Here is a 19,334-nt window from a genome sequence, read left to right as displayed (position 1 = left end):
TTGCCATTTGTGACATGGATGGACTTGGAGGGCATTATGCTAAGTGAAATAAGCCAGACAGAGAAAGACAAATATTTTATGATGTCACTTATATGTGGAATCTTAAAAATACAATAAACTGGTGAAGATAACAAAAAAGAAGCAGACTCAGTGATTACCAGTGGGGAGAGGGAAGAGGGGAGGAGAAATATAGGGGTATGAGATTAAAAGATACAAACTATTATGTATAAAATAAGCTACAAGGATATATTGTACAACACAGGGAATATAGCCAATATTTTATAATAACTATAAATGGAGTACAAGCTTTAAAATTTTTGAATCACTATATCATGCAACTGTAATTTATATAATATTGTACATCAACTATACTTCAATAAAAAAACAAATATGATGTCACAAATTTAAGGAAATTTGTAACATAATTAGAAATGTAATCATGTTATGGAAAAAAGTAACATGATTACAAAACACATCCTGCAGATAACTTCCATAAACAAAACCCCTCTAACCTGCCTCAACATCAGCACACCACACCAGTATCTCAATAGTTATATACTTCCTTCTGCTAGCCACCCTCTCCCCAATCTTAATTCAAATGCATACATCTTCCCCCAAACCTTACTCTGTTCTAAGTCAAAAGGGGTTTTTGGAACAGTGCCAGAGAGTATGCAGTCCATGCCAACTTTAAAGATAGGACTGTCCCACTACCCAAACCACCATGGCAATTACACTGTTGAATGTAAGAATGCCCCACACATCACAGACTAGAAATTATGTCTGCATGTACATTTGTAGACGTCCATTAAGGCTGAAGAGATAGGGGCTATTTTCCCTACTTTGGTAAGTGGAGAAGTTACTATGTATCTGCCTTTCAACCACATAAAATCCCTACCACCCTGGTCAGTTATTCTCTTAGAGATGTTAAACAGGAAATGGAAAATTTCAGAATGTAAAAATTTAAGAACAAATCTACACCTACTTTCACAGATCATTGACTTACAATCTCTTAGATGCAGAAGAACAGACCTTTGCTTTGGTGAGCTCAAGAACACCTTTTAATTGCATTAGGAATACTTTTCATGTCAGCAACTCAGCAAGGAAAAAAGGCATAAAGCTCTACACTATATGACAGCTCATACTGGGATATATCACTTTCATTAAAAGTGTTTGCACCCGTTATTCTATAATAGTATCACCTCTTCAGAGCTAGAGAGAGTTGGAAATTCCTTCTCACACCGTACCTGCATTCATACTTCTACAACCTGATACTCATCTTCTGTTACCAGCCAGCCTCCTCTTCTCAAACACCCCCAGACCTCATCACAATTCTGAACTAATTAGCAAAATGGGAAGTCCCTAGTCAGGCTGGGAATTAGCCATTTTGAAGCAACGACTCTTGTGTATTTATATATTGTTCCTAAAGTAATAAAATTATTCCAAGAACTTTAAACTCTAGTCTACCTCCCAAGCCCCCTGACCCTTAGATCCAAGGATAGATTTAATAGCATCAGGAGCTGAGCTAGATTTAATAGCATCAGGAAATGTAAAAACAAACAAGGCTTCCTCTTCCACTCCTGTTTCCCTCTCCTGTTTTCTCGCCTTCGTTTTCAGCCATGCTCTCAGACACGTGAGTTATCTGGTGTGCAGCTTTATCTCCTGCAATGTGAGGAACAGAGCCAACTCTGGTCTGCATCACTCAGCAAAGTGGAGTGAGAAAAGGCGATAACAGCTACTTTTGTTTCAGAACTCCCATGAAACGAGTATAGAGGAACCCCACTAAACAGTAGCAAGCTGCCTGATCAGTTCATTCCCTACCTTGACTGCTCATTTTAAATTTTCTTTCTTTCTCTCTTTCTTTTTCTTTCTTTCTTTCTTTCTATTTTCTTTCTTTCTTCCTTCCTTCCTTCCCTTCCTTCCCTCTCTCTCTCTCTCTCTTTCTTTCTTTCGAGTCATAAACCCCTCTGAGAATCTGATTCAACTGATAAGCATCCACTTAAAAACATACTCATAAACACATAAACAGAAAAAAATGTGCTTATTATTTATCTCATTGCACTGGAAATTGATCTACACATAGTTAACAAAACAGCATTGACAAGGAATTATGGCTTTCTCACACTTGTGAGAAGGTTGTACACTTTTTCTGGAATAAGAAACTGAAATAACATATTTGACATTGCATCAATGTCAATGTTTCATTTAATGGCAATAAGAGGTAAAATTCTGATTCACAAAGTCTGATAGCAAATGGAGTCAGAGCTCCTGTAGCTCACAATATCTCACATGGGGCATGTGTCAAGAAATACCTAAATTCATATTACATCATTTCCTTTGTCCTCAAGTCAATGAGATTATCGTTGTTAACTTCATATTATCAAGGCTATCTATGTCAGCAATTTGTTTCCATTCTAAAGTCATCTGGACAAAAAATGACCTTCATAAGACATAAGTCATTTGCAGAGTATCTGTAGATTTTTGTCTCTAGAAACTCTCCAGACTTTATCAGTCTCACCTCCAATATTAGAAAATTCAGATTTCTGTCTGACTCCACCAACCTCATTCAGAATAGCAGCTCGACCAAAAAAAGTCATCATTCTTCAGCAGTATCTCTAATAGTAAATTCAGCATTTTGATCAAAAGATTTGCCTCATTTATGTAACTAAGATATGAGCTGTTTTAAAGCTAGTCCTGGAATGAACTTCTCACATCCAATTTGTTCTAAGAAGGGGTTTCTTTTCTCTTTAAAAAAAGTTAAAAGGTTTAACCAAACCAAATATCTCCTAAATCTCTTCTCTGGATTGCCAACACACTTCTCTAACAGGAAAGAATCTCATGGTGTGCTCTTATATCTTGACAAAGATTTACTGAAAAGGCAATGATTTGAGTTCTTGGCTCTGAGGAAGTTGAAGACTTTCACAGCAGTAGAAGAACCTCTTCGGGGATTGTTGGAAGGGCTGTTGACACCAACACGGGCCCATGTAAAAAGCCTGACATGTGGAGCATCTTTCCCTAGTGAAGCAGCAGAGGCTGAGGAAGTGCCAACTTCTCGGGTCCTCCATCTGTGCAGAGAATACCAAGACTTCCCATCCAATTCAAGATGTACTTGGCATTGAAATGTGCACCATCTTAAAGATATCAGTGGCCTAAATGGTTTCCAAGGTGGGCTCACCAAAAAGAAATCTTTTTTGGTGTAATTAGTCTACTTTCAAGGGACAAAATCAGCAGCTGGCTGCCCTGAGAGACAAAAGATTTTCCCCAGGCACATGCTTGAGGAAGATGGTGCACAGTTTGTGGTCCCCTACAGCCCTTCCATGGCTTTCAGGGGTTCACAGACCATAGGATAAGGCACTTGCACTACTCCTCCTCTTTCCAACAGCCCTTTTTCACTTTGGTAATGGGCCTAACAGGAGACATTTACTGCTTCCAGCACTCAAAGCAAAAAATAGCACCCAGAATGTTAGTGTCATATAGTGCCTCCTCAGACTGCACTGTAGACATTCAAGCTTGAAACCTTTCCAATCCAGTGTCTCCAGACTCCTCTTAAGTTAGTGGATAGCCTTCTTTACTTTCAAATTGTATTTGTCATTCATACTCATTCAGCACATATTTATCAAGCACTTATTAGTGACCATGTGTTAAGCACTGTGCTATGTGTTGGATATACAGCAGTGAAAGAAAGAGACATCACCCTGTCTTCAAAAGCACATATTCTAGTGCAAATTACTTACCAAGAAAAACAACTGGGACTTAAAGTAGACATCACTTCTTAATCTGTTTTTCTTCCACAATACCGTCAAAGTACCAAAAACCATCATGGTTTGACATGAAACTCAAACCAATAAAATTGAGAATAGTTTGGTATAGTTGTTTTGTTTGCAATTTAAAAATTCAGAGCTTATGTTAATTCAACAAGTATTTGTGTGTGTGTGTGTGTGTTTTAAGTTCAGAATTGCAGACAACCTTTGTGCTTTAGTTGAGTTTGGGATTCATAGGAATATTTGGAGAAGGTTACAGTTTTCCAAGAGTCTTTTGTCTCATTGGTTTCTGTGCTCACAGGTGTCTTCATGCAAATTCTAAGGTCTTAGCTATTAGCTTCTTCTTTCAAAAGTGGTGATCAAGGTAGCAGCAAGCTAAAGGACTTCTCTGCACTAACCAGAGAATGATGTAGGCTACCTTAACACTGAACAGAAGTTGACCTCTTAGACTTAACTTTACCCTCCAGTTCTTTGTTTTTCTTCTTGATATTGCAAAATCATCCCAATATTAGTCATTTACCTGGTAAAAAAGTTATGATATCTTAACCTTAGAATAAAAATAAAATCTTTAATGTGAAATTACAGGCAAAGTAAGGTCAAGGAACCACAAAATTTTTATTATCTTTAACAAAACACCTACATATTCTGGAGAAGAAAAAATGTGTTTTCTCTAAAGATTTCTTCTTGTGAAATTTTTTTCCACAGAAGGAACAAAATAGAAACACCATATGAGCATTTCTCTTAAATGGCCTGTACTTACAGTTTATTTATTTATTTATTTATTTAGCCTGTCAGACAGAGAGTTTATAAAATATTTGGACAAGGCATGTCTGAGTACAATCTAGGGTTTATAGCATTTGTTTTTTTTTTGTTGTTGTTGTTTTATATATATATATTTTTTTGATAAATATATTCAATAAAGCCTTTATTGAATTTGTTACAATATTCCTTCTGTTTTATATTTTGGTATTTTTGGCCGCAAGGCATGTGGGATCTTAGCTCCCCGACCAGGGATCAAACCAGCACCCCCAGCACTGGAAGGTAAAGCCTTAACCATTGGACCACCAGGGAAGTCCCTAGGGCTTACAGTATTTGGATTAGATATAATTTGAGAAACACCAAAGCTACTAACCTAAAAATATTTTCCCTATCAATTGCCATATATTATGCTTAAATTCCCACCATTTGGCATTAAGTCTCTAGTCATCCCCAAGTAATATGAAAAAGAAATTTTATCTAGAAGTGCTTAACTCATTAATGGGTGACCCCTAGACACAGATGTGGGAATTAGTTTGAGACTTTCCTCATTTCTTTGGAAACATGAAAACAGGATGAAGGAACAAGATGCGGAAGGAAAGGTAAGCTCTGATGAGGAAAGGTGACAACGTTCTGGAATATAGGAAGTGTAGACTGAGCAGAGAGATCTTATGGAAGCAATGGATATCTGTGCTTCACTCTGTGAAGGAAAGGAAGCAAAAGGAAACAGGCAATATAGAGCAGTAGAATGAGGTCAAACCTCAGATTCACAAGATATAACTTCTAGTTCCAATGCTAGGATTCAATTTTGGGTAAATCACTTCATTTCTGTATTAGTCAGCTACTGATACAATAATGCTATATAACAAATCACTCTAAAACTCAGTGACTTATAATAATCATCAGGTTAACTTGGGTTTGACTGATCTAGGCTGGCCTTGGCTGGGCGTGGTTAGGCTTAGCTCTAATCTGCATAGAGGCCCAAGTGTGATCCACATGTCTCTTATCCTCCTTTAGACCAATGGCTACCTGATGTCTGTTCTTCTTATGGCAAAATGCAGGATTCTAAGAGAGAAAGCAAAACCACAGAAGCACATTTCAAGCCTCTGCTCATACCATGCTTGAAACATTCCATTAGCCAAAGAAAAGCATGTGGTCAAGCCCAAGGACATAGATTCTTCTGCTTACTGCAAAGCCGTGACAAAGCTATTGATATGATATTGCTATAGGGAGGGGGGAAATTGAGACCAGCAATGCAATCTACCACAACTGCTCTAGACTTTAGTTTCTGCTACTATATGATGAGGAAGCTGGCTTAGGTAAATGGTTCTCAAACACTGGTCCAGCTGCATCAGAGGCACTTGGGAAAACATTTGAAGCATTAGATCCTTAGAGTTGGGTGAGGTCCTGAAAATCATATTTGCCTACTGACCCCCTACTAGGTGATTCTGCTGCATAATCATGTGCTAGATGGTCTCTAAGACCATTTATAATTTTTTTAAGCTAATAACCAACTTAGCCTACCATAGAGTTTATGTAGGGCTTCCCTAGGTGCAAAGGTAGAGTGGCAGATGACCTGCACAGGTGATGCTGCCTACCTGACAATGTAACTGATATAATCCATAAGCCCCAGATTCTTCCCTCCCTCAGTCTTTCCACTATATATAGATGCCTCCAGTAAATGAGGCAAACTGTGCTTCCCATTTTTAAAGATCAAGAACTGCTCTGCCCCTCTCACCATGATGTCAGTCAGGTTTTCTTGCCCACCTCCCATCCTGAAAGTAGACTCCTTGGCTGCATCAGGATCCTTTCCCACATTCAGTGTTACATCTGGACAACAATGGGCACTGCAATATTTTTTAGTCACTTGCCTACAAAGAGATTTGTCCATTAAGCTAGGCAATATTAAAATTCTCATTTTATGAATTCTCCTACTTTTTAGTTAGAAGACAGGCTAAAGAGGAAGTGTCCAAATTGAGATGAGAGGTAAAAGAAAGCTTTTTTCCTAGGTCTTAGATAAATGTAGAAACGAATTTCTCATCTAATTATTCATTCCTGTTTATATATTCTTTAATGATATGTTTCTATGGTTACCAGCGTTGTTAAATGCTGCCTGTGTTTCATTTTGCTTTGATGCTATTTGAGGTAGTATGCCAGTAAAAGAGGTTCACTTTTAAATGAAAGATGTAATTGAGGCATGTATTTGATCCAAGGTTGAGTGTTCCCGTGAAGGAGATAGTGACCGTGACATTACTTTCTGTTTGTATAGTTTTGCATAGTTTTTCTGTTGATGTTCTGTGAGTGTCCCAGGGACTAGGAAGGAAGAAATGAAGTAAGGAAAGAAAGGAAGGAGGAAGACAGGGAGGGAGGGATGGAGGAAGGAGCCTCAACCATACACATATTAAATTCATGCATACATATCAGTACTCTATATTTGATGGCATTGATTTGACCAGACTGTCAAGTAGGTAAGGTTGCTTTATACCTGCCCCATCCCTCCCTTCTCCCCACATTGTCCCTCCTCCTCAGTCCCACATGTACATGTGAAGAGGAAAAGCCTTCTTTGAAAACTGAGTCAAACACTCAATTACTTCACCTCAGTGTGAATTCTAGTCAAAGTGCCACCTTTTCGGAGGTTGTCTGCCTTTAAAACCCTAATTCTCACTGAGAAATAAACGGCTTTGTCTCCTGCTAAAACAAGTCAGGCATCCTGATCATACAAGAATGTGGAGACAAAAAAAAAAGAAAAAAAACAAAGAATGTGGAGACAGGGGCTTCCCTGGTGGCGCAGTGGTTGAGAGTCCGCCTGCCGATGCAGGGGACATGGGTTCGTGCCCCGGTCCAGGAAGATCCCACGTGCCGTGGGGCGGCTGGGCCAGTGAGTCATGGCTGCTGAGCCTGTGCGTCCGGAGCCTGAGCTCCGCAACGGGAGAGGCCACAACAGTGAGAGGCCCACGTACCGCAAAAAAAAAAAAAAAGAATGTGTAGTGGAGACAGAGCCTCAGAATGTGCCCTGCAGGGGGCAGCACACTTCACTTGTACATCAGCCCAATCTATCTGCAAGTTGATAATTCAAGCTCCTTCAAAGAGTGACATCTACCAAGCAAGAAAATTAATCCTCAGCCACTCCCGAAGAAATATTTACTTAGTACTCTTCTTCAGAAATGTGTGTGTGTGTGTGTGTGTGTGTGTGTGTATCTTTTTCATGGTGCTGGTTTGCTTTTGCAGTAATATCCATAGGTGATTAAACAGAGTCAGCTTTTCCTTTTCTTTTTTTCCCTCCTAAAAAGTTTTTTGGGTGTCTGACAGTTCTTACGGGAGAAAAGAAAAGTAACTTCTAAATTTCTTTTCATTTTCCTTCATTTGAGAATGATGTGGGTTTCAGAGATCTAAGGCAATTTGGGCCTTCTTTTACCTGAACAAATTTAGGTATAACTATTTGATTCCCAGAAGTCCTGTGGCTATTCTGCTCGGCTGCCATGAGGTTATTTTATTTATTGATACATAGAGGCTGTGCCTTCCAGTTCAAATTTGTGAACATGTTGACTCCTTCTTTGTTTTTGTTTGCATCCAAAAATCAAAAATTGTTATGAGCAAAACCAAATTTAGAGGGGTTTATGGTTATCTTTCATATTTCCCACAGATACTTATGGGTTATTGATTTACAAGCTTGCTGATAAATTGAGGTCACATTTTTTTAGCAGTTGGAGATGTGGAATAACTATTCCATGAAATTAAGAAATTTTTTAAGCTGTGTTCACCCAGGTATAAGATAATCTGTAAGCTCAAAGCTTTTAATGTTTTTATTTATATTCAGCCATCTTTTTGATGGTATTGCACACCAATTAAAAATAAATTCTCCTCTTTTCTTGAAGTCATATGATTGTATTTTCCTCACGGATTTTTTTTTCTAATAGATCTTTATTGGAGTATAATTGCTTCACAATACTGTGTTAGTTTCTGTGGTACAACAAAGTGAACCAGCCAAATGCATACATATATACCTATATGCCCTCCCTCTTGAGCTTCCCTCCCACCCTCCCTATCCCACCCCTCTAGGTGGTCACAAAGCACTGAGCTGATCTCCCTGTGCTATGCGGCTGCTTCCCACTAGCTATCTATTTTACGTTTGGTAGTGCATATATGTTGATGCTACTCTCACTTCACCCCAGCTTCCCCCTTCCCCACCGTGTCCTCAAGTCCATTCTCTATGTCTATGTCTTTATTCCTGCCCTGCCACTAGGTTCATCAGTACCTTTTTTTTTTTAGATTCCATATATATGTGTTAGCATATGGTATTTATTTTTCTCTTTCTGACTTACTTCACTCTGTACGACAGACTCTAGGTCCATCCACCTCACTACAAATAACTCAATTTTGTTTCTTTTTATGGCTGAGTAATATTCCATTGTATATATATGCCACATCTTCTTTATCCATTCATCTGTTGATGGACATTTAGGTTGCTTCCACATCCTGGCTATTGTAAATAGTGCTGCAATGAACACTGGGGTACATGTCTCTTTTTGAATTATGGTTTTCTCAGGGTATAGGCCCAGTAGTGGGATCGCTGGGTCATATGGTAGTTCTATTTTTAGTTTTTTAAGGAACCTCCATACTGTTCTCCACAGTGGTTGTATCAATTTACATTCCCACCAACAGTGCAGGAGGGTTCCTTTTTCACCACACCCTTTCCAGCATTTATTGTTTCTAAATTTTTTGATAATGGCCATTCTGACCGGTGTGAGGTGATTCTCACTGAGGTTTTCTCATCTGTAACGTGAGATAATAATGCTTGTTTTCCAGTGTTGCCTTAACAAATAAACAGAATTTATTTACAGCACTTAGCCAATGTCCAGTGAACACACTTAATTAATAAATGAGCTTTCCAGATTTATCAATGAATTAAACAAAATCTACATAGGTAGAGTGCAAGAGCAGGTTGCTCTCTGGTGACGAGTCAGTTCATACAACCTATGTCTTGTCTTCAAATTAAACATCCTAGGATTCTTTCAACTTCTCTACAATATACACTTTTTTCAAGGGCATCCTTGACTTTTCCACTCAAAGTTGTCTTGCATAGCAGTCCGAGAGATAAAACAAATTCTTGGTAGAAAAAGCAGTACAAGCCTGGGAACCCAGTTCTTGTCCCAATCTTACCATGCTGTGGGTGCCAGCCATCCATATCCTAAGACCACCAGTCAAGAAATACAATCAGGGACTTCCCTGGTGGTCCAGTGGTAAAGAATCCACCTTCCAATGCAGGTGACGTGGGTTCCATCCCTGGTCAGGGAACTAGGTTCCCACATGCCACAGGGCAGCTAAGCCTGCGCACCATAACTACTGACCTCACACGCCTCAATGAGAGAGGCCGCATGCTGCAAACTACAGAGCCCATGCGCCCTGGAGCCTGCACGCCACAACTAGAGAAGAGACAACCTGCACGCCACAACTAGAGAGAACCCCATGCGCCACAAGGAAAGATCCCACATACCTCAACGAAGATGCTGCGTGCAGAAGTTAAGACCCGATGCAGCCAAAAAAAATTTTTTTAATAAATAAATAAGTAAAATATAAAAGAAAAAGAAATACAATCAGAAAACAACATACATACAGTTAGCAAAAGGAATACCTACTTTCAGATAACTAAACAAAGTATAGAGATGAAATGCGCAACAACCACAAAAAAAGGGTCCTAAACTGTGTTGGCATTTACCACTGAACACGGGCTAAAGCTTGTTAGTAATACCCAGTTGTGCTTATGAAATAATTACTGGTAATACAGCTATGTATTCCTGTGATACCTTTTGGTGATTCATTTTAAGTCATCAAGAATAAAAGCTCTGTGGCATCCTAAAGAGTCTGGAGGCTGTTGAAACTCACACTTGTAGCTCTGAGTTTCTATCAGCTAGTGTTTCCCCAATGTGCAAGCAGAAAATTATTCAGGGTCTTTAGAACAAGAATATATTTTATATTCTATTTCCAAATTATATGTGCTTTGCCATTAAATAAGTTAGACCAACCCAAGCACATTATTAACTTCCCCCATCAAGAAGCCTTTCGTTTAATTTTTGTAAATGTTTCTCTTTGAGAGAGGCATGCTAATTGATACATATCCTAAATCTTATGAGCGGCTGGTGGACAAAACAGTCTCATTATGGCCAGTAGGAGTGAAGGATGAATATTCTCTTTTGTGTTAGGATTACTGTTGTGAAGAGGATCTTGACCTGGTTTAGTTTTGATGTGGTCCATTTGTTTCTTTGTTAGCATTAGAGTCAAATTCTCCTTGTCTCTGAAGACAGGAATTAGACAGTCATGAAAAAAGAAAATGGAAACTAATACTTGATCTTATACTTCTAGGAAACAATCTAATTACAAAGATGAAAATTCTTTCAGTGTAAGAGAAAGCATTGGTTCAAAGACTTGTGTTCTTGTCTTGCTTCCATCTCTAATTTTGTGGCCTCAAGTGAGTCACCAGAACTACCAAGCCTCAGTTTCCTTGATTATAAAGTTAAGTGATTTTAAAATAATATCTTAGGTCCCTTCTATCTCTTTAGTTCCATGCTGAAGGGGCATGGAAATAAAATCCTCCTACAAAATCTAAATGATTAAAAATTAATACAGGGTAAATTTTGGGCATTAAATGCTGAAGTTATTCAGCTAATGGAAGCCTCATATATAATCAAAACCTTAGCCCTAACCCGATTGGCGAGTGAACAGTGGAGTACATACACATACACACACACACACACACACACACACACACACACACACAATATGTGGTATATATATATATGTTTTAAAATTCTATAATACTCTATACACTGCAAAACTAAGGTAAATTAAATACTTTAGAATTTAAAATGGTATTTATTGTGACTTTTAAACAGGACAGGTTGCAAAGTACAGAATTCAAAACAGCTATATAAAAATTTGCTTACCTTCATACAAGTAACCTGTCCATAGAATATTTGGTAATTTTCAGAAAATGCAAATAAAATTTTAAATACCTTGATTTACACTGCATGACAATATTTATAACTTTCATATCACTGGGCTAATAAATGCAATGGAAAAGCTGCAAAATATTCCTTTATATTAGAAAAATATGGAACTTACAGTGAAGGTTGTTTAATAAAAGAACTCTCATAAATCCAAGGAAATATTTCAGCATTAAAATGTTGATTATCAAGGCAGGGACAAACAATCAATTATTACATATTTTATTCCAACATATCACTATATTAATAAAATTATCATTAAAATGTCAATCCAGGCTATTTCATAAATGATACTAGGAAGAGGTTTATAGGTAAGTCTCAAAGTAAGACACTCTGTTCCTTAGGAAAATCTGCTCTTCAGGTTAAATCTAAATTTCAAGAAAATTGAAATCTTTCTAATTAAATCCATATATATTCAAAGGGATTAAGTTTGAAAAATATTGCTCAAAAATTTTATTTTTCCATTTTCTAGAAAATTCTAGGTATCATTCAAATTTTCATCATTATTAATATAATAACAAAGAGCCATATTAACCACTAAGGGCTAAAGGTTCCCATTCAATCATTTATAGCTTTCAAGTATAGCACTGCTTCCTTTGAATCTAATAATGTCAATTCTGAAGATAAAACAATACAATCATATTTGTCCACTAGGAATACTTACTTAGATGGACTTCAGGAGGATTAAAGGGTAGGGTATATAAAAGCATTTATCACACTGCTATATGGAAAGTTATTTTATCTTAAAGTAGCTTTTCTTTCTTTACTTTTTTTTATAACACATAAGGCTTAGTAGAAAAAAATGGATTATGAGAGATTCCAATTTTCCTTTATTATTGTATATTAGGGTAGACTAACTACTACAACAAACAACTCCAAAATTTCAGTAACTTAAAACAATAAACGTTGATTTCTCACTCACAGTATAGTCCAATGTGGGTGTTCCTGGCTGGTTCTCCTCCAGTCAGCAACAGGAGAACCCATCCTCCTTCCATCCTGTAGCTCTATCTTCCTCCATATCCTGGGAGTCTTCCTCTCTAGGCAGCTGATAAGGAAAGAAAACAGAAGAGGTTTCTATTCTAGACAGGGTTTTATGGGCTAAGCCTGGAAAGAGTATCATTCCTGCCTACAAATTGGCCTTCACTCAGCCACATGGCCACACCTAACTGCAAGGGAAACTGCCTAACCACGTGTACAGGATATATATGTGTGAGTGTGTGTGTGTGTGTATATATATATACACACACACACACACTCACACATATATATATATTATAAAATTGTTCTAAAATTCTGTAGCACTCGCATATACTGCAAAACTAAATTAAATACTTCAGAATTTAAAATTATATTTATTATGACTGTTTTTAAACAGGAGGGTAAAGCCCAGAAGGTAAAAAGATAAGTTTCCAAAGGGAAAGTGAAATATAATATTTGAGACCCTAATTCTAAATTCCATAAAATTAAAAAGCTGTTAATCCTTAGAAAAGTCACTTATGCCTCTCCAAGTCACTTAAGTCATCTGCAATTCAGTGAATTGAGCTGGAAAATTCCCAAGGTTGCTTCCAGATCTAATCTTGTAAGTAAAGCAATTTACTGCAATTATGGTCAACCCAGATACTGAGAGCATTAAAGGAATAATTTGATAATAATATATAATAATTTTATCACTTTTTCTAATTAGTGATAACAGGAATTCTACTTACTGATTCACCATCATTGGACACATTGTTAAAAGTTACAATTTATCCAAATCCTCCAGCAAAAAGATAGGGGAAAAATTTCATGATCCTGTCATCCTGGAAATGTTTGAGGTTTATGGTTACTGCAAGATTTATCCTGAGAACTTTGGGTGCTCTTAAAAATTCACCAGGAAGGATCAACCCCCCTGGTTTAGAAGGAGACAAATTTTGTTTCTTTTCTTTTTTGCTAGTCACCTTTTCCCTCTACTTTGCTTTTCCTTTACTCTTAATGGAGTAGCTCTCCCCAGTCTCTCCCAGTCTTTCCTGGTTTACAATTATCCTAGGCAAGTTGATTTCTGAGGTAGCAAAGGGCTCTTTTTTGCTTAGCTGAAGTATAAGGAGAAATTATTATGTTACTGTTTGTAGAGGAAATGAGCTGCCCACAGACACTCTTGGTTTATGTAACTATAAGCTTTAAAACTTGCTAACATGAGGATAACAATAGAGAGTTAGTAGGACTTGCAAATGTAAACACCTAATTTCAAAGCTCTTTTTTGTGTAGCAGCAAAGAAAGCATAATTAATAGCAATGTACACTTAACAACAGGACACCTGGACTGATTGCTTTCCCCATTCTCTGCACATGTGCAACATTGATTGACACCAGAGAAACTCACACATTGGGAAAGAATGACTCAGTTGCAGAAAATTTTTGTCAAGTTAAAAACTATCATTTGAAATCTGCCTTCATTTTCAGTGAAGCTTACTTTTTTACAAGCTGCAATTTCTCATCTGTTCTCTTTATTTTCAAAGATTTTCAAAAGAAAATCTTTGACTGATAGTAAAAAGTAAATTAAAATCTATATTTTAATATCTATCATTCTTACAAAATATGTTTTTAAAAATATTTAAATTTAAAATCTTCAATTTGCACATATTAGACTGTTCATGCATCATTAAAAATCTACAAACAACAAATACTGGAGGGGGTGTGGAGGAAGGGGAACCCTCCTACACCACAAGGAAAGCTATTTGGATGTTAGTAAGTGTTACGGGCTGAATCATGTCCCCCAGCAAAATTCATATGCTGAAGTCCTAACCAGAGGCTGTAGATTGTGACTGTATTTGCACATAGGGTCTTTAAAGAGGTAATTAAGTTAAAATGAGGTCTTTAAGTGGGATTTAATCAAATATGACTGGTGTTCTTATAAGAAGAGATTAGAATACAGACACACCCAGAGGGAAACCCATGTGAAGACACAGGAGAAGGTACCTGGCCATCTACAAGCCAAGGAGAGAGGCCTAAGAAGAAATCAACCCTGCAGACACCTGGATCTCAGACTTCTAGCCTCTGGAACTATGAGAAAATAAACTTCTTTTTTTTTTTTTCCTATTTTATTTATTTTATTTTTTTATTACAAATTTAATCAGTTATACATATACATATGTTCCCATATCCCCTCCCTTTTGCGTCTCCCTCCCACCCTCCCTATCCCACCCCTCCAGGCGGTCACAAAGCACTGAGCTGATCTCCCTGTGCTCTGCGGCTGCTTCCCACTAGCTATCTACCTTACGTTTGGTAGTGTATATATGCCCATGCCGCTCTTTCGCTTTGTCACAGCTTACCCTTCCCCCTCCCCATATCCTCAAGTCCATTCTCTAGTAGGTCTGTGTCTTTATTCCTGTCTTACCACTATGTTCTTCATGACATTTTTTTTCTTAAATTCCATATATATGTCAGCATACAGTATTTGTCTTTCTCTTTCTGACTTACTTCACTCTGTATGACAGACTCTAGGTCCATCCACCTCATTACAAATAGCTCAATTTCATTTCTTTTTATGGCTGAGTAATATTCCATTGTATATATGTGCCACATCTTCTTTATCCATTCATCCGATGATGGACACTTAGGTTGTTTCCATCTCCGGGCTATTGTAAATAGGGCTGCTATGAACATTTTGGTACATGACTCTTTTTGAATTATGGTTTTCTCAGGGTATATGCCCAGTAGTGGGATTGCTGGGTCATATGGTAGTTCTATCTGTAGTTTTTTAAGGAACCTCCATACCGTTCTCCATAGTGGCTGTACCAATTCACATTCCCACCAGCAGTGCAAGAGTGTTCCCTTTTCTCCACACCCTCTCCAGCATTTATTGTTTCTAGATTTTTTTGATGATGGCCATTCTGACTGGTGTGAGATGATACCTCATTGTAGTTTTGATTTGCATTTCTCTAATGATTAATGATGTTGAGCATTCTTTCATGTGTTTGTTGGCAATCTGTATATCTTCTTTGGAGAAATGTCTATTTAGGTCTTCTGCCCATTTTTGGATTGGGTTGTTTGTTTTTTTGTTATTGAGCTGCATGAGCTGCTTATAAATTTTGGAGATTAATCCTTTGTCAGTTGCTTCATTTGCAAATATTTTCTCCCATTCTGAGGGTTGTCTTTTGGTCTTGTTTATGGTTTCCTTTGCTGTGCAAAAGCTTTGAAGTTTCTTTAGGTCCCATGTGTTTAGAAAATAAACTTCTGTTATTTAAGCCACCCAGTCTGTGAAACTTTGTTAGGACAGCCCTAGCAAACTCATACAGGAACTAACAGCTTACAAAAGGCAGTAAAGTCAGATCAAGACCTTAGAACTGAGGTCTAGAACAGCTCCCTTCTTCAGCACCTCACTCCACACACAGGTACAGCTAGTTACTTTTTTGGTCTGGACAGGCCATCCCAGGATTGGTTCCAGCAATAAATGTATTCTAGCATATTCCATGTTCCAGCAATGAACAATGAAGCACCAAGATGGAGAAAACATTCTTCTACTCAATATAAAGGATCTTTACTTTCTTTTGGAGGACCAGAACCTGGTACCTAAACAGCTTGAGTTCTTAACCCACATCTCTGAATTCCAAACCTGCTGCCTGCATTGCCACTGTTTGCCTTTCATAGTAGCATCCAGGCCTCAGCACCCAGACCTGCTGCACCCTCAGAATCAACTGCTGCATAATCCATGACTACTTCCATCTAAGTGCTGGCTCCGGGTTTGGCATCACAATCATATTCTTTCCCTTCTAGTTCCTCAGACCTGGAAAGGACAGCATTGTGGACATATAAGTTCTTTCCCTCAGCCATTCAGAAATTTGTCCCACACCAAATTTAAATTATAAATTAAAACTGGAATGCCTTTGAGGACAGATGCTTCTTTAGAGGTCCTTTGACCTGAATAGTTCAGCATTTGTATTGTTTTATTTCAGTGTCTATTCAGAATTCTAATCATAGCCCATAAGAAAGAATGTGACTTTAATACTGGACTTTGCTGGTGTGCTTGAGTGTGCACTAGTTATTTTTCTTTAAATCATAGCCATATGGTAAATTTTCTGTTTTGTTATGGTTCCCTTTTATTGGTGGGCATGCAGTGGGTATTTCTTGGAACTGGCCAATTTTTATTAAAATGTTTCTAGAAGAAAATTTTTTTTTAATTATAAATTAAAAAATTGATCATAAGGGCCATTTGAAGTCACTGAGGAATGAAGCAGGCAATCAACATATGAAATTCAGTTTCTCAGTTTAAAATCAACTCCTTATTGCTGCTAATATTAGTCTAAAACTTGTTTACAATATACTATACCAGTAATAATATAAATTGATGTTTGTTAAATGATTTTTCTTTGTCGGAAACTTCGAATCTATTATTTTTCCTTATTGGTTGTTGACAACTTTTAGTTGTCAGGGAAAGAATCATTCCTATAACTAAATATGGACTTTTATAATATTCTTTTATGCTATTTTCAGAAAAATGATATAACTATAGACACTTCTATTTTTTATTCAATGTTCAAGCCTTGTTAGAAAGAAAAGTTGTAGGAAAGGAATAAATTCCTTTTAAAACTTCACATAACTTTCCTTTTGGTCTGTTTCAAATAGTAATGGACCTAGTTAAAGCAGGAAGTTCAGGGTGATGGCAGGCTTTATGAAGAATGGTATCTTGCATGAACAAAGAAAATTTAAAGAAATTCTTAAATAGCTGAATCCATCTCAAATGGCTCTTGTGATCTGGAGGGAAGGAAAGCTTTGCTAGGAGGACGTTGAGAAAGTTTTCTTTTTTTTTTTTTTTTTTTTTTTTTTTTCAATTCCAAAAGGCTTTGCCATGTATTGGAAGAAGAAAAATATACAGTTTGTCTAGTTTGTCATGTTATTTATAGACAATACTTAAATCTAGATATTTTAATCAATTTTTTAAAGTAAAATTGCTCATCAGTGTCTGTTCATAAGATAATTATGTTAGACTTAAGAATTTGATTTTTAAGATCAAGTTAAAAATGACACCTCAGAAAATAGGATTTTTATTTTTATCTTAAAGCAAGCTCAGTTTAGAAGTGTCTGTTTACAAACTTTCTTCATTTAATTGGTTTTCTTAATATGAAATAGTATTTCCAGAACTAATTAAAAGTTCATTCTAATGAATATTCAAGACCAAAATACGTTATCTTTGCAGTACAGTATATAGATTTTTAAATCATCCATAAAGGTAATCATATTTTTTTATATTCTTTAAGTCATGTACTGTTATTGAGGCCAAATGGGTTGTTTGCTTTCTCTCAGGCCATGATTGAAGAAGCCATCACCAGGACGGAATCTTTCTCAGTTATGTACACACCACTTGCAACAGAAATGAGAGCTGATAAAATAGAAAAAGTAAAAGAGGTTTTCATAAAAACTCATCCTGCATATGTGAAATATATCTACACAGGTAAGATTCAATATCTTCAAAGTATCAGCTAACAACTTATTTCCATAAAAAACAAATACAGGCATGTTTCTGATTTTTTGTTGATTATTTCAGTTTTAGGGATTTTTTTTTAATCTGATGAGTTGAAATGGAAAGTTATTTTAAGGTTTTAAGTAGAGCTAGCCCTATAGGTCTAGCATAATATTCCTTGTGCCATCATATTTCTTTTTTTAAGATAAGAGGTAAAACCGAGAAACTCTAAGATAATAAAAAATGAAGAATAACCTGTAGTAAAATGTCACCTTTCCCCATATACTTCATCAGTAAACTAGGTGATTATAGTATTTTCCTGAATATGGATGTTTTTTCTCCAATCCCTGGTATTTCTACTTTCCTTCCTCCATCTATCTCACACCTCAAACGTCCCTCTTTTTTTATGTTCTTGGGCCACTGGTATCCAAGTGAGATCTGGATAGCCAGCCAAGTGTACACAGAGAACACAACACTAGTGGTGTCCTTTTTTTCTCTTTTTGTCTTTGGAAGCCACTTGCTTTCATTCATTCATTCCAAATACTTTTTACTATCTACCATGTTTCAAATGTTATTCTGAATTAAGACAAGAATTTTCTTGTACTAAATTGAGCCAATCTCTAATGGAGATGGAGATTTCCATTTATCTAAGGTACTAAGAGTTGTCAAAAGCTTTTGTTGTTTCTGTTTTACTGTCTTTAAATCACTGAGTCAAAACAATATTAAAGAGTATTTTGTTATTTTCAAAATGAATAAATTAACAATCAGCAATGACTACCATATTAAGCAAAATCTCTAAATACACACATCTAGTATCACATCCTCCTGTTAAGGCCCCTGCATTCCTTTTGTCAGGGTTTTGGGGTCAAGTCACTGATTTATATGATTAATAATATACTCCACTAGTGATCACTTTTAAGGTACCAGGCACTCTACATTCATTATCTCTTGTTACTCCCATAACTTAAGAAGTGAGTAAGATGATTCTCATTTAGAAATGAGAAAACAGCTACCAGAGAAAACAGCTTTTCCAAAGATACACAGCAAATCAGAAAATCAGTGGCAGCAGGCCTTGGATTTGAACCTATATCCTCGCATTGAACTACACTATTTCCATCTGATAGAAGCCGAGATGTGACGGAAGCATTAAATTTAGGTCCTATGGAATCCTTATTTCTTCCACAATGCTTCAAGCTCTTCAGAAGAAATATATTTTAAAAATAAAACTAGGGGGCTTCCCTGGTGGCACAGTGGTTGAGAGTCCACCTGCCGATGCAGGGCACATGGCTTCGTGCCCCAGTCAGGGAGGATCCCACATGCCGCAGAGCGGCTGGGCCCGTGAGCCATGGCTGCTGAGCCTGCGCATCCGGAGCCTGTGCTCCGC

At 37.0% G+C, this 19,334-nt stretch overlaps 1 protein-coding gene across 1 annotated transcript in view; it reads left to right on the top strand.

Moving 5' to 3' along the window:
* SPATA16 (spermatogenesis associated 16) overlaps positions 1–19,334 on the top strand; it is a 224,316-nt gene that overhangs the window by 136,722 nt on the left and 68,260 nt on the right. Inside the window, exon 5 of the mRNA XM_060098837.1 lies at positions 17,794–17,941. Coding sequence (XP_059954820.1) covers positions 17,794–17,941 — 148 coding nt within the window. The remainder of the gene's footprint in view (positions 1–17,793; positions 17,942–19,334) is intronic.

Source organism: Mesoplodon densirostris, chromosome 5, assembly GCF_025265405.1.
Source record: "Mesoplodon densirostris isolate mMesDen1 chromosome 5, mMesDen1 primary haplotype, whole genome shotgun sequence".
NCBI classification, from domain to species: domain Eukaryota; kingdom Metazoa; phylum Chordata; class Mammalia; order Artiodactyla; family Ziphiidae; genus Mesoplodon; species Mesoplodon densirostris.
Note: the sequence above shows the minus strand (reverse complement) of the source record. Positions and strands in the feature narration are given on the sequence as shown.